The following is a 21,638-nucleotide window of genomic DNA, read 5'->3' as shown; positions in this document are numbered from 1 at the left end:
GCACATCTGGTTCCTTGTACTAGTTTTATATTGGAAAAAGCTAGTCATTTCTGCATTCAGAAAGTATCTCTCCTTTGGAATTGAAATTTCCTTTATGCCATTCCCACCCCATTGTAGATCGTGTTAAAGCATAACAAGCTGGCTATTTCTGTAGTGTTCATTATGAAAGAATCAGGCTATATGCTGATTCTATGTGCTTTCACAGCTTCATTAATAAAGAATTCTTAATGGTTAAATGCTTTTGCAAAAAAAAAAACCCAATAGGATAGAATTCAGAAGGGGATCTGTCAGCAGCATCCCTTGCAATGTCTTTCAAGTGAACAAGGAGAAAATGCTGAAAGGAATTGCAGTCCAATCCATAGGGAAGGAGCATTGCTCAGTTACTGGTCCATGTCTCCTTACACCCAGTGTTCCCTAGAAATTGGGAATGAGATAGGAGTTGTTTCTTCTTCGACTCTTGGTGCCTAAACTAAGCACAAGCTTTCTAAATGTGTTTCTGAGTAGCATGATTCAATAGATGGCCTAGCTGATCTGAAACTAAACAGGGTCACCACTGGTTGGTACTTGGATGGGAATTATCTGGGATTTCCGGGGATATTGGCTAGACTGGGAAGTAAAAAAAAAACATGGAAGAAGTTGATAGAAAATCAGTTCAGTAACTCTGACTAGAAAGCCGCATTGAGGAGTCACTCCTTGAAATGAAACAATTCACCAAGTTACCTGTCTCTGGTCTGTTTATTACTTTCTATTTCTTTCAAAGAGATAGAGAGCTGCATCCCAATTTTAAAAAAGAAAAGAAAAATCAAACCAGAAGTTTAAAATCTTAAAAGTGTTGAAAATAATAGTTTTTGCAAATCAATCTGGGTAAAGTGATAGTTGGATTAGTCCAGGGATTCTCAACCAGGGTTCTGTGAGAGGTCACTAGGGGTTCCCTGGGAGATCACGATTTATTTAAAAAATTATTTCAAATTCAGGCAACTTTGCATTAGAGAGATGATGTCCTAACAGTCAGGAACCACGCTGAGACGAGGAATAGGTCTCTAGTGTTTATTACTGCTACATTAGACAGAAAATCCTAACAAACTGAAGAAGCGTGGGAAAACCCAGACAGATAAAACCCAAAAGTCAAGGTGGGTCTGTTCTGTGTCTCTTTGAATGGCTGCTCAACTCCTCACTACTACGCATGTGTTTTCCCCCCTGGATAGGGGCCCCCTCCTGCTCACCATCAGTGCTCATGACAGATAAGCTTCATTCTTTATTTTTAGTTTAAGAATACTACTAATGCATATATACAGGCCTACCCATGAAATGAATATAATAATTTTGTAACTTCTGTCTTACATTTGAGCGTGAATGTGTGGGGGTTCCCTGAGGCCTGAAAAATATTTCAAGGGTTCCTCCAGGGTCAAAAGGTTGAGAAAGGCTGGCTTAGTCTCAATTATTGTAAACCATCCAGAGTCGCTCTTAGTGAAATGATCGATGACAAAATATAAAAATATATGATGATACAGGAACATGCAAGCATTTAAATCCAGCAGGAGAAGCAGCTAATTTTCAGAGAGGTATAAATTAAAACTACTTTATGAGTGCACGTTTTGGCAAATTTTAGATGCACTTTCTACGCTGGGAAGTAATTCTGTGGGAAAGCAATATATTTGTTTCATGACAATAATTGCTTATACTTTATTGACTTGTCTAAAATAATAAAGTCATTTTGAAGATCTTCAAAATAGGGGCTACATTCTGTGCATGCTTACTTGAAAGTAAGTCTGAATGATTCCAGTGGGAATTATTCCTGAGTAAATGTACCTCAGTATTCAGCCTAAGTTTTAAAAATAATCTTGATTGACAAGTCTGTGTAGAAAACAAGTGTTACTATGACAGTAATTAAAAGTGCTTTTCAAGTACATATATTGTATATACCAGAACAAGTGTATTTTTTAATGCTAGAGAATAGAATTCGGTATATTTCCTTCACATATTAAAGTATACCAACTACCCTTTATTTGTTTACATTTTCTAGTGGGATCCTGAAGTGGGACGGCCATTGCGCACGTTCAGAGGCCATGAGGGTGTCATTTATAGCACCATATGGTCTCCACATGTCCCTGGCTGCTTTGCCTCTACCTCAGGTAAATGCTACAAATTCTACATTATTTGTAGTAGGAGCACTACAATTACATTTGAATGTTCTAAAATTCTGTCCAGCAGATGGTGGTATAAATTTATATAAATGGTAGAAGAAATGAAGAACCTGTAGCTATGATTAAAGAGCAGGTTCAGTTGTTACCATTTAACTACACTGAACTGGCTCCTCTACATGGATCAACAGCTGTTTTAGTTGAGTGAATCAATATCAGTTTTTCATGCTGTCATTTCATCTCTGGCATTTTTTTCTGTCTTGCCAACTTTTTCCCCTTCCTAGCTGATACAGCACTACAAGTAGTTATAAATTTCTGAGTGGATATCTTTTATCCAGTACCTTCACGTCCTTATGAACAGTGTACTAGTCGTTTCCCAAAAAACATAGCTCAACAGTCCTTTTGGGAGCATATTATCACACGTTAGGACTATGCCTTTGGATTTGAAAGCAGAAAGGTTATTGGAACCTGGAGATTTATGTGTGTAGCATTGGACTGCAACTCCTGAAAGCAGCTGTGTCCTTGAAAAAGATGCCCATATTAGGGTGCTTAAGATGAATTGGCCATGTTGTGATTCAAACTATTTTCCTAAATATTTATGGTCATAAATCAGCATTGTTTGTAGTAACGTAGTAGTAGTAATACTGAACACAGTGATAGACAACCTAGTGCTTTTCGAGTGTTTTGAACTGCAGTGGCCATAAATCACAGCATGGTTAACAGCCAGGGAATTTGGAAGTTGTCCTCTTGTATAAAAGTTGTAGTGCTTTTGAGTGTAAGGGTTAGGGTGTTGAATGAGGACTGGGGACACAAAATGTCAAGTTTAAAATTACTTTACTACAGGTAGTCCTCATTTAGCGACCATTCACAGTTACGATGATGATGAAAAAGTAACTTTGCGACCAGCCCTTCCATTTGCAACCTTTGCAAGTCTGTAAAGCAAAGGAAAGCTGAAGTAAGATCGTAAGCACGGTTGTGGTTTTACTTAGTGACCGCTTCACTTAACAACTGAGTTGCTGGTCCTGATTGTGGTAGTTAAACGAGGACTACCTGTACAGAAAAAAAATCTTTTAATGGTTTTGGGTCAATCACTATTTCTCAGGTTAAACTACCTTAGCAGGACTGTTGGGAAAGAAAATGAGAGAAAGATTGCTGTCTAAAAAATATAATGAATATATTCAACAAATAAATTGTAACTACTGTGAAAAGTCAGCTTATCCCATTGCAAAAATGATGATGGCTGAATTGAAATTTGGGTAACTAGCTTGTTCTAGCTAGGCTTGGTTAACAAAGCAGAAGATGAAACCATTGTTTTATCTTGTTTTAATTTCCTATAGTTATAACTAATTTCATTTCCTTTGAACAAAATTAGTACATAATGGTCTCCTTGCTCTCCTCATGTATAGAATAAAAAAGGGGGGAAGTAGGGGGAACACAAAAGCCTGAGGCTGGGTCTCAGAACTACCTTTATTTATTCCGAACTAATGAATTAATCATTGTCAGCATGTTTAATTTTAAAATAATCAACAGGATTGTGTTTCGGAAAGATTCCAGTGTGTATATGAGTGTTTTGTTTTTACAATTCAGCAGATTGTGGAGCTTCTTTATCAGTGGAAGCAGTATAATAGCTCCATCTCTTTGATTAGTAGCAGCATGACCATTTCTGTATTTTAAAAAGAGAGGTCAGTTGAGTGTTTCTTTCAGATGTAATGCCATTTAACACTTTGGTAATGCATCTGCTTTGAACACGATTGTTTGGAACTGGGTCTCAATGCTTTGGATCTTGTTGCTTGTTTCTTTGAACCGCAGGCAATATGCATATTGCTCTACTTCAGTAGGTGCTATTCTTTAGTTGGTCTCCCCCGGTCCTGGTGAGAGCTGTATCATGCACAGAGTTGTTATGTGCAGTGTTAAAGCACATTCTGTTTAACTGACCTTATCCCCTATAGTAGCCCAGAAAGATAAGTCCTAATGCAGTATCATTAGGAATTTTGAACCACTCTGGCACCTACAACTCTGGTGCAACTCAGTGCTCTTAAAGAGATTAATATTCATCACTGTTCTCTATTGATAAACAAATCATTCTTATTCTGGGGGGAGGCGTTCTTGGTAGTATGGTAAAACTCTCCAGAGATTAGAACTTCGGCAGAGCACTCATAGCCTCAAACATCTTTCTTGGTGTTGGTCAGCTTAGTTCCCCCTAGGATAGCCAGCTGTGCTTTTATCATAAGGGATTGGTATTGTTTTATCATAAAGGTTTTGTATTATTCAGCAAATTCAGCACGTTAAATTCTTTAACTTACAGCAACAAGCCTTTCTCCTAGAGCACTGTTACCTCCTGCTTGGCAACCTAGAGCCTTCCTATAAATTCTTTCAGCTTCCCACATAATTCCTATTTTTCTGTGAATTTTCCACTTATCCTCCACTCATGCTCTAAAATATATATATATTCAACTTAATTTGGCCGAGAAATCTGTTTTGTGTGTGTGTGTGTGTGTATCAGAGATTATATATGATGATTAGATTTTACATAAATTATATGAACGCATATATAAAATAGAATAGCGTGTGCATGAGTGTGTGTGTATAATGTACATAATGTGCATATATAATATAAAATAGAACGTATATTGTATATATTAGACATATAGATATATACACATATACTTGCATATAGACACATACACATGAAATATATAACGTGCATATTATTTTAGGTGCTATGGTAATAATGATGAACAAATATCTATGATACAGAAATTAGAATAAACTGAATATCTATACCAACATTAATAGGTAAGTAGAGGTGATTTACCAAACAAGACAAAAATCTGCTGTCAAGCTCTATTCAGGTGTAAAGGAAGAACTAAATGCATTTTTGCTGGTATTAGATTGAACATTTTAGTTCAAAAATTTGATCAGTGGAATAGACATGCTGTACTAATTTTTCCTCTTTTGACACCTTCTTTAAAGAATAAGAATATTTAACCAGATAGATCTTTTTTTATTAATATAACACATTGTCAAAAGAATAAGATTCAGCACACTGGCATATCTCACAAGTTTTAAAGATTTTTGCTGTTTTGTAACCTTGGTATTCCACACCAGTGCTTATTGCAGTTGCCATAGGTTTTTGGAAAATGAGTGTGTTCAGCTTGGCTAAGCTACAATAGTTTTTGCTATACCCTGCAGTACAGAGCTACAGTGACTGAATTAGTATAGTGTAATGGTTGCCTATTCTAAAACACCATCAGACTCATGAGCAGGAATTCAAAGATATCTGATTTATTAAAGAATAGTATGCAGGATCACAGAGAAAGCTGAGAATGATGAAAGCACACCAAATTCAAACTAAAAACCCTCGGTGCAAATGAAATCCCTCCCCCCGTAGAATCTTCTCAAGTTCACAATCCCAGGTGCTCCTAACGGTTTCTGATGGTCTGCGGGAAAAGGCCTTGAACAGATAACATAACCCAAACACATTCCATTGTCCTGATTTCACATATAGAGCTTGGCACAAGGTCTCACAGCAGCTCCCTCCCAAACAGAAATGCGTGTCAGCGCCATGGCATGTGAAACGTTACGATGTATAAACTACATTGAATCAGTGAACATGACATATAGAGACTCAGCTTTAACAATTTTACTTTGATAATTTTTTACTTTGATAAATACAGTAGTATATGTTATGTCTTTTGAATTAATGTTGACTCCTGGTAACTGCCTGGACAAGTCCTTGCAGTTTTCTTGGCAATATTTTTGAAAGTGGCTTGCTAGGGCTAAGAAAAGGAGACTTACTCAAAGTCATGTACTACATGCCTAAGGCAGGACCAGAGCTCATGTTGTCCTGGTTTCTAACCTGGTGCCTTTGACCACTACACTGAACTAACTGTCATATAGTGGTATGCTCTGGTTACAGCTTTGCTTAGAAAGACAATTTCCCAAAAGATTTGTAGCTATGCAGTAACAAGAGTAGTTTCAACAGTGAATTATCATTTACCTGGTGGTGTTGTTTATCAGCTCAGCTAATTTCTATAATAAACAGATTAGGCTAGAAAGAATATAAAAGAGACTATTTCCATAGTGCTGATTAGTGGGTGTTGGAAAGGCACAATATGCTTCTTTGGACTTAAAAAAAAAAAGAAAAGAAATGAGCATCCTAGTCCAGAACTTTGAGATATCAAATGGGAACTGTATCTGGTCACTAATGTTGACGGTGGCTGGAATCCAAAGAGCTACTTAAGGCATGCCTAAGGGCTTGGGAATGCCAAAACTAATCTTTTGTTTTTTGTAGTAGATCTCTGTGTTGTATCTAAAACTTAAAAAAAAAATCCTTTTCAGGGGCGTTGTGCCACATGGTATGTAGGGTAGAGGAGCATAGCTTCCTCAAAAGCATAAAGCCCTATGGTTCTTGAGATTCCAACCCATTCTTACACATTCTTAGCTTTAAGGTATAATGCACAAAATATAATGCAAACATATCTGCTTATGTTTTATTTTGCTGACAATTTATTCTACTTTGCTCATCACAAAGGCCAGGTTGTAGCTATCTATGCATTTGTTTGTTTGTTTGTTTTTCAAATTTATTTAGCCACCTATATCGCATATAGACTCTGGGTGGCTTACAAACAATTAAAACCAATATTAACAATTTAATATTTAATAAAATATTTTTAAAAACCAGCAAAAAAGAACAATACAATAATTTAAAAAACAAGAAAAAACAATATAAAAGCATATAAAACTAACATTAAAAATCATAAAATTCATACCTGGGGTAATCACATCTAACAATAACACTCCATAGAACTACTGTGCTGACTCTGCCAGATTGCCTGGTCCCCATGTCCACTGGTAAAACCATGTTTTCAGGGTTTTTCAGATGGCCAGCAGGATTGGGGCCAATCTAATCTTTGGGGGATGATGTTCTACAGGGCAGGCACCATGGCAGAACAGTCTTTCCTCCTAGGTCCCACCACATGACATTTCTTAGCTGATGGGACCCGGAGCCTTATTCTCCTGCCAGACCTGATGGGATGGGTAGACATAATTGGGGAGAGTTGGTCCTTCAAGTAATCTGGTGTAGGTCCCATTTGTTTTATTCAAATGCTGTGTAACACATTGTTCTCAGGCAGAATGCAAGAAATGAAAAATAAAAATATGAATTACAACAAATGAAAAACAGCACAGACAGCAATACTATTGTCGATTATGACAACACATCAGTTAATACACCATAGCAAGTACATTAACAGTTTTCCAAAATGCTAATATAAATATTATTTTTAATCAATAACTAAGTAATATAAACTGAATCAAAATATTACAAACAATAGTTACAACTTAGACAGGAGAAGTCTCTTCTGACACCTGGGAAGATGTTAGTATGTGTCAAACAAGCCTCATGTACAGAACTGAAGGGAAGAAAGGTAATTTTTTTGTACCTAAACTTTGAATTGGTGGTATGTGTATGTGTGTGTATAAATAAAATAATTACTGGTGCCAGTCTGTATTCTTGCTGCCATTATCCATGCAACTGAAAATTCTAAAGTATCTTCAGAAGCAACCTTGTATATAATGCAGTTCAGTAACTCAGCAAGAAGCTACTAGAGAATGAATGTCTGAAGCCAGATTATCTACATTCAGATAGGTTGTTTGAATCTATGATGTTGGTAAAAATACTCCTTTACCTACTAATACACACACACACACGTGAGAAGGTAGTATCAACCCTTCAAGGTAGGCCAGGTCAGGAAACAGACACCACAAGAAATACTAGAACTTGACTTTATTGGGATAAGCTATAACTGTATCTTGAAAGCCTGACAGCATTTCCCCTTCTCTCCCTCTTATACGAAAAGGAAGCAATCTTGAGTTTCTTTCTCACATTTTCTTGTTTACCTGGGCTAAGCTCAAGTTTTATTAACAGTCACCACATAGCTTTTCCAAGGACGTCTCTGTGCTTCTCTAGAGGAAGGTGAGTTGGTATAAATAAAATACATGTGAACGAACAGCAAACTCTAATGATACTGACTGCTTCAGATAGTTTGTGGGATGCTTTCAGTTTCTTGCAGCATGTGCTTAATCAAATTGTCAGTAGTAAATGTATGTGAAATGTAAAAGAAAGATTTAACGTTAAAATTTAAAGAGAAATGAATAAAAAGTGATTGAGTATTTAAGAACTTGCAGTTTTGCAAATTATAGCCATAAGCACCCATGTGAAGGGGAAAAAAGATTACAGCGCAGAAAAATAATGGGCCTGCCTGAATGGCATTTCAATTAAGGTGTATTCAGCATTAAATACATTTGGAAAGAGCAAAGCACTTTACAGAACTGTTAGTACTGCATTCAATCATCTGTATTTCTGTGCATGCTTTCTCACTTGCTTCAATTCTTATTTAGAATCCAAGATCTTGATAACAACCTGGAGTTGTTAAATCTGTGTAGACTATTCTATCATAATGTCAGTACCAGTTTTTAAACTGATAATGTGGCTAGAGATCGGTTTGGAGGGACTGCTTTGGCTTGGTTGCCTGATAAATGTCTGTCTGACAACAGAAGGCTAGTCATGTGGAAAATGTCATTAAAGAAATGACATAAACAACAAAACTGCCTTTAAGCTTAAAGCGTTTAATTTGTATACAAAGTAGCTTTCTGTTCTCTACCTGCACAACAAAATTGAATATTGTGTAAAGAAGATTCAAATGTATCCATGATTCGTAGAGAACCAGGCATAATCAGCGTTACCCAGATGATGCTTCATCAATCCAGTTTGGTCTAGTGGTTAAAGTGCTGGGCTAGAAACCAGGAGCCTGTGAGTTCTAGTCCTACCTTAGGCATGAAAGCTGGCTGGGTGACCTTGGGCCAGTCCCCCTCTCTCAGCCCAGCTCACCTCACAGGATTGTTGTTGTGGGGAAAATAGGAGGAGGAAGGAGTATCAGGTATGTTTTCTGCCTTGAGTTATTTATAAAAATAATAAAGGTGGGATAGGAAATAGATAAATAAATAAAATCACTTGCCGAACTCTCCTTTGCAATTGGTTCTCCCAGTTCGCTATCAAAACATTGCTTTATAAAATAAAAATACTTAAAATACCTTATAGTTATCTGTACGAAGTGATGCACAAAGTAGATGCTTACTGTAAGAAACACTCTGGCATTCATCTGTAAAGGGAAGTTGAGAAGATCCACTGTTGGCAAAGACCTATGAAACTTGACTATTACCTTTGCTGCTAGGAATTTGTTTTAAGTGCTGCCTTCATTTTCTTCTGTAATGTGTTATTACATGTATACATTAGAGTAAATGCAAATGGGGTTTGTTCCAGCACATCCCTACATTAGAAAAAGAAATTGTGGCCATATATCTTCATAGGATTTAATCACACCACTGTTTTTGTTCATCAAAATTAAAGTTGGCTTATAGTAATGTGATGTTTTTCTAAAGATTTCCCACTACTGCTATGGATCCTTTTCTTTGAATTTGCATACCATAGTATCAACATAGAGAAAAAGAAGTTACAAGCTATTTAGCTCCTGAGTAAATTAAATTGCTTTTTCATCTTTAGTACTTAACATTTTATGTTTAAGAGTTTGACAGCAGTGTTAATGACCACAGTGCACTGTGAGAAAGTAATTTACACTTGAGGTATCTGGAGCTGCAGATAATATAAGATATTGGCAGTCTCAGAAGCAAACTGAAGACTTTAAATTGTTAGGAAAAAATCTCTTGCACATCTGTAAGTATGGTTCTTATATATTGCTTGTGTTTTAATTTGAGGCATAGTTAAGTATGGTGTTATTTTAGGACAAGTACAGCTTCCTTTGAAAATGCCAAGTGATAAGAGTGTTGATTTTCATCACTGGCAATTAAATATGAGTAGAAAATGATCTTCTGTTTTTATATAAATGGTCTATTAAATCCAATAAAGATTAGACACTTTTAATATACCTAATGGGCTAAGACTTGCAGTGTTGACAAAAAAAATGCTTAGGTTGGAGCATATTGACTTTGCCAGCTTATTGGGAAATGTAACATTGTGCCAGTATTGCAGTTATGATAGCCAGATGCACTGACATGTTGATTTAGAACTAGCTATTCACATTTCCATTTATGGAAATATTGTGATAGCATCCTCAGATATTAGAAATGATAGAAAGGTGACAGAAGAAATTGGATAACTGCAGTAGCAAATTTAATCTGAGAAACTTTTGCTTGGCTTTATAATAGGACACAATTAAGTGTGGATGGATTTCAGGGATGTGGGGTCTATTTTCTTTCTTTTTCTGAGGACCCTGAGGTTCAGTAATCTGAACTAGAGGTTCAAGTGGTTGGATGTGCATGCACACTAAGAAGGAGGAAATAGGTGAACATGTTCAGCATCAGACCAATGCTCAATATTTTTATTTTTTTGGTTATTGTTAAAAAATTCCCTCCTGGTTTCTCCTAATTATTTTTAACAAACTAATTTAAGGGTAAAAAGCTTTTTCATTAGTATATTTTTACATAATTAGGAATTTGAGGATTGGATTCTGGCTTAATCCATTTAGAGATTGGAGTCCTTTATATACTTTAAATGTGATTTAATTCTAGATCTAATTCTCAAACTATTGCCAAAGATTAGAGATTATAAAGGGTTCTGCTGATCCACATCTTCCGCCCCTGAGTTCATCAATATACAATAAGCTTAAATTGTATTAGTTATGACTGTTATGCTAAATGAACAAGTAAATGCATATTTGATCTGCTATATAATTGGATTTCCAATCCTGAGACTGGAATGAGGTTTCAGTATAGTTTATTATCGACTATTCCTTGATCATAAAAGAACAGAGAACAGAGATACATAATTGTATATATTTCAAATATTTAGGCCTATATGCTCCAAGTATTTCCAAGCATAAATTTGTTTTATGAAAGGTGTTAGCAGCTGTTTTGGTAGCTAGCTGTTATCCTAGAGCTGATCTGGTGGGACATTCTCTCTGTTCCCCTCAAATTTGGACAATAAAAAGTCAAATTAATGTACAGAGAAAAGGTCAAAATCGCAAATAGAATCAACTGATGCCCAGAAATTTCACAGAACAAGAAAACCTTAAATTATGAATCAGCAGTATAATTTATAACCATGCTACTATATCTAGCTTTTTCTTTTTCTTTTCTTTTTGCTACCAGTGCAAACAATGCCATATCAACATCATTCATATGGAAACAAATAATGTCATTAGAATTTTCTAGTCTTCCTGATAACAGAAGAATTACAATCTTTTTCTGTGATTGTTATACAGTGGTCAGATCAATATATAATGAATGAGGTCGTCTATTTGGTTTTGCCTGCCAATGGCAAGCTGTTGTTTAGTTGGCATTGTCATATAATATCCTGCCAGGACAGTTTCTATAAGCACAGTGGCAGAAGTTTTGATGCATATGACATTACTTTCTTCAACAAGCAAAACCCTAAGAAAATCATTTTTTCCCCCAGTTGGAGTTCCCTAAAATGTGTCCTTTATATCTCTTCCCTTAGTTGATGTTCTTCCCCAAACTGATACTGGAAAAAGAATATTCCTTTGCCACCATTTGCCATTTGCTTTCCAGTGTTCCTCTTCACTCAAGTCCCCAAAAACAAATTTGTCAACACTCTTCTACTAAAGTACTAATCGTTTTTTTAAATATTTCAGTATTGTAGTAGAGCTTGAATTTTCATTTGCTTGTTAGTAGGTGCAGTGCAGAATGATAAAATGCAAGTCAATAAATTTGTATCATAGTACAGTATATTGCAGTTGGACATCATGGCTTAAAATGTAAAGCTTCAGTAAAACCATCATTGGTATCTATATCTGAACAACAATAAGAATTCATGAAGAGTTGATACTTAAACCAGGTTTAACATCCCATAAAAGATAAGTACCTTTTGCATTTTTAATAAATCATACTCTAGGCATAATACCAGTGGAAGTTGGTTCCAAAGGATACTAGATGGGAAAAAAGCTGTGACTAATTCAGAACACAGAAGTAACAGTCAACTCCAGCTAGTCAATTGGATTGGACATAGACACATGAGCTACAAGCATATTTTCCAAATAACTGGGTGCTTCTGTGTGCAAGGACTGGTGAGTTAACATCAACAACTTAAACTGTTATCTTTCACAAGTTGCCAGCCCTGTAGGGATTGGCAGAAAAGAGAAGTAAGGATAGTTTGGAGGACATCCAGAACAGTGCAAGCAGAAATGCAGAGTGCAAACTAGATCAGAGGGCAGAGAGGGGAATTGACTAATCCAGCCAGCAGACTGCTGCATTAATCCAGTTAGGAGCTGATCAGTACATGAACCAGCTGCTTAGCCATCTCAGCTGTGAACCAGAAGGTTCTATTAAGTGTTCATTAAATGAAAGTTACAAATTTAAGTGGCTGTATTGATGAAGAGCTTGAAGGAAAGTCCCTCATAGATTTAGATTCCTTTCTAGGTTCCTCACTACTGAAGATGCCTATAACTGGCAATCCTGAAAACAGAAGTGGGGATGTAAAGATAGCAGGCTTGTTCATGTTCAGTTTGTGATGGTGGGAATCCTTCCAGTGTGGGATGCCACCAAGGCACTTGGAATGAGATGCCCACAAAGGTTGTGACACTTCTCCCCTGTAAGAGGAGAGATGCAGCCAAAGCAGAACTGTATGTGCTGTCAGCCTTTATTAACTACTGTACAAGCCTTTATTAACAATCAATCTGTTTCTACATATAAATAAGCTGCAGGAGAGAAGATGCATCTTGTAAAAAAAAAAATTGAAGTCCTGAACAATTTCTAATACATTTTTATTACATTTTCTAAAGTCCCAGACCTTAATCTCATACAACATTCATACATTATCTTTGCTACCAAAACAGAGTTCAATTAGTGGGCCTCCTTTATTATAAATAAAATGAATAAATATATCTACATTTTTGTACCTTAGCTGTCTCTGTGATGATTCCAGAAAATGCTTGCTAAACAAAATACAGTATCTGAAAAGAGAGTTTGCACAATCGTTTGTTAATTTAGCTTCAATATATACATAGGATCACATTCACCAAAGTGAGAGATCATTGTCTTAGAAGAAATATGGTCAATAAATTATTTCAATAATTCTTAAGGCCCAAAGGAGAAACTGAAAATAAAATTATTTATTCTTAATCACTTTTATCATCCATTGTACAAAATTATTAACATAGATACTAAAAAGTATAGGATCCAGAAACCGAACCCAAGTCTATTGCTGTACAGTATAGAAGAAGTTTCAATCACAACCTCTTATCTTAAACATTTTCAATTTGAATCTTCCTCCATAGCTCCTTTAGTAAAGCAGCAACCTGTTATAATATTTTTTTCTTTTGTTCTGTTATTAATAGAATAAAAAGTGATGCATTGCATATAAATGGATGTTAAAAAAATTGATATATTTGTAAAGATCTTAAAATCAGTATTGGTCAGTAATACTCCATTTTGAAACCAACTTGTTCTTCCACAAAAAAGGTTATTTATTATTTGTATCCAGAATGTTAATCTTTGGAGAAAGTAGCGAGCATAAATATTCGCTAGAATAACAAAATGGTCTGGCAATAGTTATGTGGATCTTCTCTAATATTCTTCCTGTAACTTGAGTGAACAATTCTCATTTTCTAGCCAGCTAGCTTTTGACTGATCTAATTTATCTTAGCTAAAAATAAGAAAAAATAGTTGCAGATTTCAGAGTCTACCACCTAGAAAATCCCTCAAAGGTTTCTGGGAAGAGAATACCTTTTCCAGTTGCTTTTCTTAAAGACCAGTTAGAAATTGTTATCTCAGGACTGGTTATGGATTGCCCTAAATTTTAGCTAACACATACTGTATTGACTATTATAAAATCATATTTAATTATGTGTTGCTTTCAGGCTATGGAATGCACTCCCTCAGGATTCACAAAGTGGTATTGATTGAATGATTGATTGATTTTTAATTAATAACAAAAAGGAAAAAGAAAAAACCAGAATGATAATACTGATAGAGATACATACATTGTCAGGAGAGGAGGAAAAAAAACATAAGTGCTTTACAAAAAAGGAAAAGAAGTACAACAAAGAAAAGAAATATATAATATGTCATTATAAGAGTAACCAGTTACAATTCTATTGTGTAGACTTATGGAAATATTATTCAAGAACGTATATATTTCTAGTACATTTGTATGACTATCATGTTTTTGTTTTGTTTTTTTGTTTTTTAACCTATTCTAATTTGTATAAATGAGTCCCATATTTCATTATACTTGTCCACACATAGTCTACGTCTATAGGCAATCTGCTCATAAGTGGCAAGTGCAATCAGGTCTTCGATCCACTGAGTAAATGGGGCCATACATTTATCTTTCCAGTGCTGCAATATCAGTCTTTTAACCATAGTAAGGGCACGGCGAATCCATTTACATAAATTTAGGAAATCTGTAACACAGATTTGCCAGGCTTTCAATTGTTAGCATTTAGTTTATTTTTAATCGTATTTTTATTTAATTTTTTATATTCTGCTTTTCTGTTAGCTGCCTTGAGTGCTAACCAGAGTAGAAAGTTGAGTTAAAAATCAATTAAGTTAAATCTAGTAACAAATATATATGCACCCATAGTAGAACTCATTTCATTTAAGCAATAAAAACCAGCTTCTGAACTTACACGCATTCTGTTCTCTGCTAATTCCAATTGTGACTTCCAGAGCTGCTTGCTTGCTTGCTTGCTTGCTTGCTTGCTTGCTTGCTTGCTTGCTTGCTGGTATTTATAACCCACTCCAATCCCCAAAAACTCTGGGCAGTGGACAACTACAAATACCAATCAAGATAGAAAGAAAAAAAATAACAGTATCATAATAAAACACAAACAAAAGATAAACCCAAGATATCCCCCAATGGTCCATCAGTTGTGGCCTAGTCCCATTGACATAAAGCTGATCTAAGTTGTTTCCAGAACAAACCATGTACTTCAGGGGGTATATTTCACAAAGTGGGGCTACCACATAGAAGGCCTAAAGCAGTACCCATACCCTGTGTACCTTGTGAAGTGGGGAGACTTTCAGTAGACCTCTCTAGATGACTGGACCAAACAGATTTATCTCTGTTAAGGCACCTGATATATCCTGTGGCTGCATTGCATATGGCTTTAAATGTAACAACCAGCACTTTGAATTGGCATCGGAAATTTAATGGCAATCAATGCAATGATGTTAATATAGATGTTGTCCTTCCAGGAGTCTAGCTACTGCATTTTCTACTAGCTGTACCTTCTGTTTTCATTCCATGACTGGGCCTGATTCTTGATTAAAAAGGAGCCAGATAATCTTTTTCCCCTAGATTCATCCTAATGTCGTCTTGACAACCTTCCCTAAGAAGGAAAGGTTGGAGATAGAGAAAAAGTCATAAAACTGAGTCAGATCTAGGGACTGCATCTTGAAGAAAGGGCACATTGCTGCTCCTTTCAAAGCTGGCAGCATTACTCCCTCCCTCAAAGTGTTAATAACCTCATGGATCCAGCTGTTCACATCCTACCTATTTGACTGAAGGGATCAGGAAAGCATGGATAAAGCCTGCAGCTAGCAGAGTTCAAATATACACTTCCTAGGGTTCCAAATGTTCAAAAGTATCCAAGATTATGCTACAAAATGGAGCCTGGCTCACCACCAAAAGCCATGATCAACTGACACCCAACTTAAAGCTGATATTGAGTGACTTCATCTGACAGGAAACCGTCAAATTCATGTTGTGTGCTTTCAGGACTTTGATCTGCTATCTTTTCCTAAAAGGGTGTGGGTAAGTTTGAATAGGGCTACCAGGTGTGGGTGTGGGTAAGTTTGAATAGGGCTACCAGGTATGGGACGCGGTGGCGCTGCGGGTTAAACCGCTGAGCTGCCGATCAGAAGGTCGGCGGTTCGAAACCGCACGGCGGGGTGAGCTCCCGTTGCTAGTCCCAGCTCCTGCTCACCTAGCAGTTCGAAAACATGCAAATGTGAGTAGATCAATAGGTACCGCTTCGGCGGGAAGGTAACGGCGTTCCGTGTCGTCATTCTGGCCACATGACCCGGAAGTGTCTGTGACAACACCGGCTCTAAGGCTTAGAAACGGAGATGAGCACTGCCCCCTAGAGTCGGACACGACTGGACTTTACATCAAGGGAAACCTTTACCTTTACCTTTTACCAGGTAGGGATCTGAAGATGCAATAAATGTAGAGAAGAATTGCTGATTTGCTGTGATTATTGCTACTACGTAGGCTCTTACGTGTTCAGCTACATCCTCTTTTTTTTCACCATTATCGCTTTAGACATCTTTTCAGTCATTTTATTTTTTTCAGCTCTTTGATAAGAGTCACTTACTGAGATGGGTGGCTATAGAAATCAAATTAATAAATTAATAAAAACCAAGGAGCCGTAAGTCCAGAAGGACCCCCAAATTATGAAACTTATACCCTATATCAATAAAGTAGAAGTTAGTATTTCTTGTGGTGACTGTTTCCTGGCCAGGCCTACCTTGAACATCTGACATCAGTCTTGAAAAAGTGGCATGTTTTCACTTAGTTTGTGGATTATTTCGTTTTCATTTTTCATACATATTTTCCACAGAATTGTATGTACCTGATATAAGTATCTATTCCAGCATAGGATGTTCAGCTATTTAGTGGCCCATAATCACAATCAGATCTTTAAAAAACTTCAACAAAAATAATTAAAAGAATAACATCAGTTTCATCACATGGCCTGGGGATACCAAGTCATCTTGTCTGCCTCCTGAAGAATCTGTATAACGACCAAGTAGCAACAGTAAGAACAGACCACGGAACAACGGACTGGTTTAAGATTGGGAAAGGAGTACGGCAGGGCTGTATACTCTCACCCTACCTATTCAACTTGTATGCAGAACACATCATGCGACAAGCTGGGCTTGAGGAATCCAAGGCTGGAGTTAAAATCTCTGGAAGAAACATTAACAATCTCAGATATGCAGATGATACCACTTTGATGGCTGAAAGCGAAGAGGAACTGAGGAGCCTTATGATGAAGGTGAAAGAAGAAAGTGCAAAAGCTGGCTTGCAGCTAAACCTCAAAAAAACCAAGATTATGGCAACCAGCTTGATTGATAACTGGCAAATAGAGGGAGAAAATGTAGAAGCAGTGAAAGACTTTGTATTCCTAGGTGCAAAGATTACTGCAGATGCTGACTGCAGTCAGGAAATCAGAAGACGCTTAATCCTTGGGAGAAGAGCAGTGACAAATCTCGATAAAATAGTTAAGAGCAGAGACATCACACTGACAACAAAGGCCCGCATAGTTAAAGCAATGGTGTTCCCTGTAGTAACATATGGCTGTGAGAGCTGGACCATAAGGAAGGCTGAGCGAAGGAAGATCGATGCTTTTGAACTGTGGTGTTGGAGGAAAATGCTGAGAGTGCCTTGGACTGCAAGAAGATCCAACCAGTCCATCCTCCAGGAAATAAAGCCAGACTGCTCACTTGAGGGAATGATATTAAAGGCAAAACTGAAATACTTTGGCCACATAATGAGAAGACAGGACACCCTGGAGAAGATGCTGATGCTAGGGAGAGTGGAAGGCAAAAGGAAGAGGGGCCGACCAAGGGCAAGATGGATGGATGATATTCTAGAGGTGACGGACTCGTCCCTGGGGGAGCTGGGGGTGTTGACGACCGACAGGAAGCTCTGGCGTGGGCTGGTCCATGAAGTCACGAAGAGTCGGAAGCGACTAAACGAATAAACAACAACATCACATGGCCAATAACACTTCTTCCTTTTTAAAACTTACATATAAAACTTCCTCCTTTAGTGTTCAGTGTTTTCTTATGGATAAGAAGATAAATTTGATGAACTAAATAGCCTTTGTAAATAATGACATTAATCATCTATCCATCCTTTCCTAAATAATTTTTAAGTAGGAAAACATTATGTAAAGCTTGATTTATTAGTGTGTCTCTTTCAGGCGACCAAACTCTAAGGATTTGGGATGCAAAGTCACCAGGATTGCCAGTGATAATTCCTGCTCACCAAGCTGAGGTTTTAAGTTGTGATTGGTGCAAATATGATCAGGTACAATCGATGGAAATAATGCATTTCTAAATGATGGAGAAGCCGCTTTTATTATTTTAGGATTTAGGATTGTTTTAGATTGCTTGTATGTAATTCAGTCATGATCAGGCTTTTTCCCCCTCTAATATGGAATAGTCTATCATTCTCCATGTACTGCTATTTTAAACAACAACAACATTTATATCCACCTTTATATTGTTGGGATCTTTCCTCACTTTATTCTCAATGTAGTAACCTTGAAGTTCATTGAGCTGTCAGATAGTGACTGACCCAAAGTCACCCTGAAACTCCCATTTTGAATGGAGTGAACTGGAATAGGCATGTTAATTAACTTTGGATCTCTGGCTTTCCAAAGATTTTCTTATGTTGGAGTTTCTGTTAGCCATTGTTGTTTAAGTTTACCACTTGAGAGCTTTTGTTTAAGTTTACCATTTGAGAGCTTTTGTTTAAGTTTACCACTTGAGAGCTTACAATAAAACTATTCTTGTGCATCTTTTTATCAGAACTTGCTTGTAACAGGTGCTGTTGACTGCAGTTTGAAAGGCTGGGACTTGAGAAATATCCGGCAACCTATATTCAATCTGTTTGGGCATACATATGCAATAAGAAGAGTGAAAGTAAGTTTTAGTATTTTTCTATTACATTTCTAAATGGCTATGAAAACAGGCAGCCCGCAAAATCCAGCAGTGTTTGATGAGTTCCTCATTCGTGTTCCTTATTCTGCAGGCCCTGTCTCCTTCCTCTGTTGTGTGGCAGATCTTTCTGGGCACTGAGTTACATTTCACAAAGGGCTTGTGATGGCACAGGGACACAGTATTTAAATAGTTTATTTGTTTTTTACATTATAAAATATTTATAGACCATCCATCACCAAATTGGATTCTAAGGCAGTAAACAAAATGATAATGACAATAAAGAATAAGCTACATATAATAATAATAATAATAATAATAATAATAATAATAATAATAATAATATAAATCAGGTAAAATCTGAACAGCGAGGTAGATTTTAAATACTAACTAGCATAACCTATAGCTGCACCTTAAGGAACAGCATTCCCCCAGAAATCCATATGGCTTTGACATTGGTGTGCTTTCATAAAATAAAGACCAGGTGTTCTAACAGGCCTGGGAAGGGTGGGTTCTGATGCTATTAGTTCTCCCCAGTATTAGATGAGATTTCTATCTTGTGACTCTTACTGAGGTTCATTTTATTCTTCCCTGATGTGCTGATGGATATCATTGTTTAGTATGTTATTGGTTTAATCCTAATATGTAAACTGCCTAATATGTAATATGCTTCCTCAGTCACAAAGAATTATCTTTGTGACTGAGGAGGCATACAACTTTTTTTTTTTTAATCATATGGCATAGCAGTTCGGTGTTCATGCTGCTTTTTCTTGCTGGGAAATCCTTGTGAGGTCCAACAAGCATACAAGTTGATTAAATAAAATAGAACTTTAAAAATTGATTTACATGTCTATTAAGAAGTAAGCCTTGTTATGTTGAATGGGACTTAAATGTTTAAACTCTTAGATAAATACTTACTATTTTTTGGTGCCTTCAGATCAGTGTTGACTCCTGGTGACTGCCTGGACAAGACTCTAAAGTTTCTTGATAACATTTTCAGAAGTGGTTTGCCATTGCCTTCTTCCTAGGGCTCAAAGCAATCAGCCCAAAGTCAGCTGGGTTCATGCCTAAGGCAGGACTAGAATTCATAGACTCCCGGTTTTTAACCTGGTGCCTTATCCCACCACACCAAACTGGCTCTCAAATAAAAACATAAGTTTCTTAAAATACTTTTTTTAATAAAAAATGAACAAAGAATATTTATTTATTAAAATAAGAATGCTGTAATAAAAAGATAAGAAACATGTTTTTTTCTAACGTCTAAGAGAGAAACAAAGTTGGATTCAAGTAGGCTTCTCTAGGATATCAGGCTAAAGTGTCCCTGTATTGAAGATAAACATTTACAGCAATCTGTACTATACTGAGGATGATGACAACAGTAAAATAGTCAAGAGCAAGTCTTGTCAGATTAGTCTTATTTCATTTTTGTATTGGATAACTTTCTTAGTAGACAATGGAAATTTTTATTTGTTTATTGTCTTCGAGTCAGGGTTAACTCCTGGTGACTACCTGAACAAGTCCCTGCAGTTTTCTTGGGAAGGTTTTTTGGAAGTGGTTTGCCATTGCCTGCTTCCTAGGGCTGAGAGAGAGTGACCGGCCAAGGTCACCCAGCTGGCTTTGTGTCTAAGGCGGGAGTAGAACTCACAGTCTCCCAGTTTCTAGCCTTAACCACTACATCAAACTGGCTCTCATTGGCAACAGAAATAGTCGTGTCATAATATAACTTGATGTCAGTAAGGCATTTTATTAAGTACCTTATATTTTGTTAGCAAGGTAGTTAAGTATTGCTTTGAAGCATGATTGGTAAGTGCTTTCACAGCTAGCTTGACTTCACATCTAGATTACCTCAGCTGCAATAAACTGTCAACTGGGAAAATATTTCACATCCTACCCCTCTCCTAATCCAGGGTATTAATTGGTAATGAAGGCTGTGCAAACTGTTTTGATTTTAAACCATATTAAATGTGAAATGCTCTATTTCAACTGCAAAACAGCTGTTTCAATTGTGAAACAGACTTGCAAACATTCAGAAAGTGTTCTGAATTTGAAACATGGGGCTTATTTCAAAAGTCTGTTAGACATTCTTGCTGCTTCAGCATTTAAGAAAAAAGAAAATAAGAGATGTTTAGTGCTATAAATCTTTCTGAGGAGAATTGCTGTTTTTTACCGATGTGCTTGAAAACTATCGGTTGAAAGTGAACGTTGCTGGAATCAGTTATGAGGGTGACAGAGTTTGGCTCTTGGTCCCCATCTTTGCTGCAGCCTTTGCTCAACTTGCCAGTGCGTGCCAAGGACTATGATTATACATCCACTCTTTGCTATGGGTGAAATTATGAGAACTTCTGAGCTTTTGCCGGTTTTCATCCTTGAATCCAGTTATCTTAATCATGTAAATTAAATTTTAAAAATCCCTGCCTTGGTGCTAGCAGTAAAAGACAATCCCTCATAAGTGTTTTGTGAAGTGATCCAAGGTTTCAGAGGCATATTGCTGCTGCAATATGTTTTAAAATTGTTTTAAACATTTCAGTAGTTTGGGGGTTTTTTACTGTAAATTTCTTTGTGATTTGAGAATTGATTGCCAGTCTATAGCTTAGAGACAAGTATCATAACCTCTTTAGGTGACCAATCTATAAGATATTAAACTGAAATTTTAATTTATGGCCAGAATTATGGATGTTACACCAAAGCAACTTTAAGTTGATTTTTATACAAAGTAGTATTTCTTTTTGGTTCCCTGATACTGTTATTTTACTAAAGATCTTTTCATTTTAAAGATTTTCTCTCCCTCTG

The 21,638-nt window shown here is 36.6% G+C and overlaps 1 protein-coding gene across 2 annotated transcripts in view; it reads left to right on the top strand.

The window, feature by feature from the left end:
* The window catches only part of PEX7 (peroxisomal biogenesis factor 7), a 55,386-nt gene that overhangs the window by 7,096 nt on the left and 26,652 nt on the right, over positions 1 to 21,638 (top strand). For both annotated transcript variants that reach the window (XM_063309533.1, XM_063309525.1), the window contains exons 5-7: positions 2,024 to 2,132; positions 18,110 to 18,216; positions 18,720 to 18,833. In XM_063309533.1, coding sequence (XP_063165603.1) covers positions 2,024 to 2,132; positions 18,110 to 18,216; positions 18,720 to 18,833 — 330 coding nt within the window. The remainder of the gene's footprint in view (positions 1 to 2,023; positions 2,133 to 18,109; positions 18,217 to 18,719; positions 18,834 to 21,638) is intronic.

This window comes from Candoia aspera, chromosome 1 (assembly GCF_035149785.1).
Source record: "Candoia aspera isolate rCanAsp1 chromosome 1, rCanAsp1.hap2, whole genome shotgun sequence".
Classification (NCBI taxonomy): domain Eukaryota; kingdom Metazoa; phylum Chordata; class Lepidosauria; order Squamata; family Boidae; genus Candoia; species Candoia aspera.
Note: the sequence above shows the minus strand (reverse complement) of the source record. Positions and strands in the feature narration are given on the sequence as shown.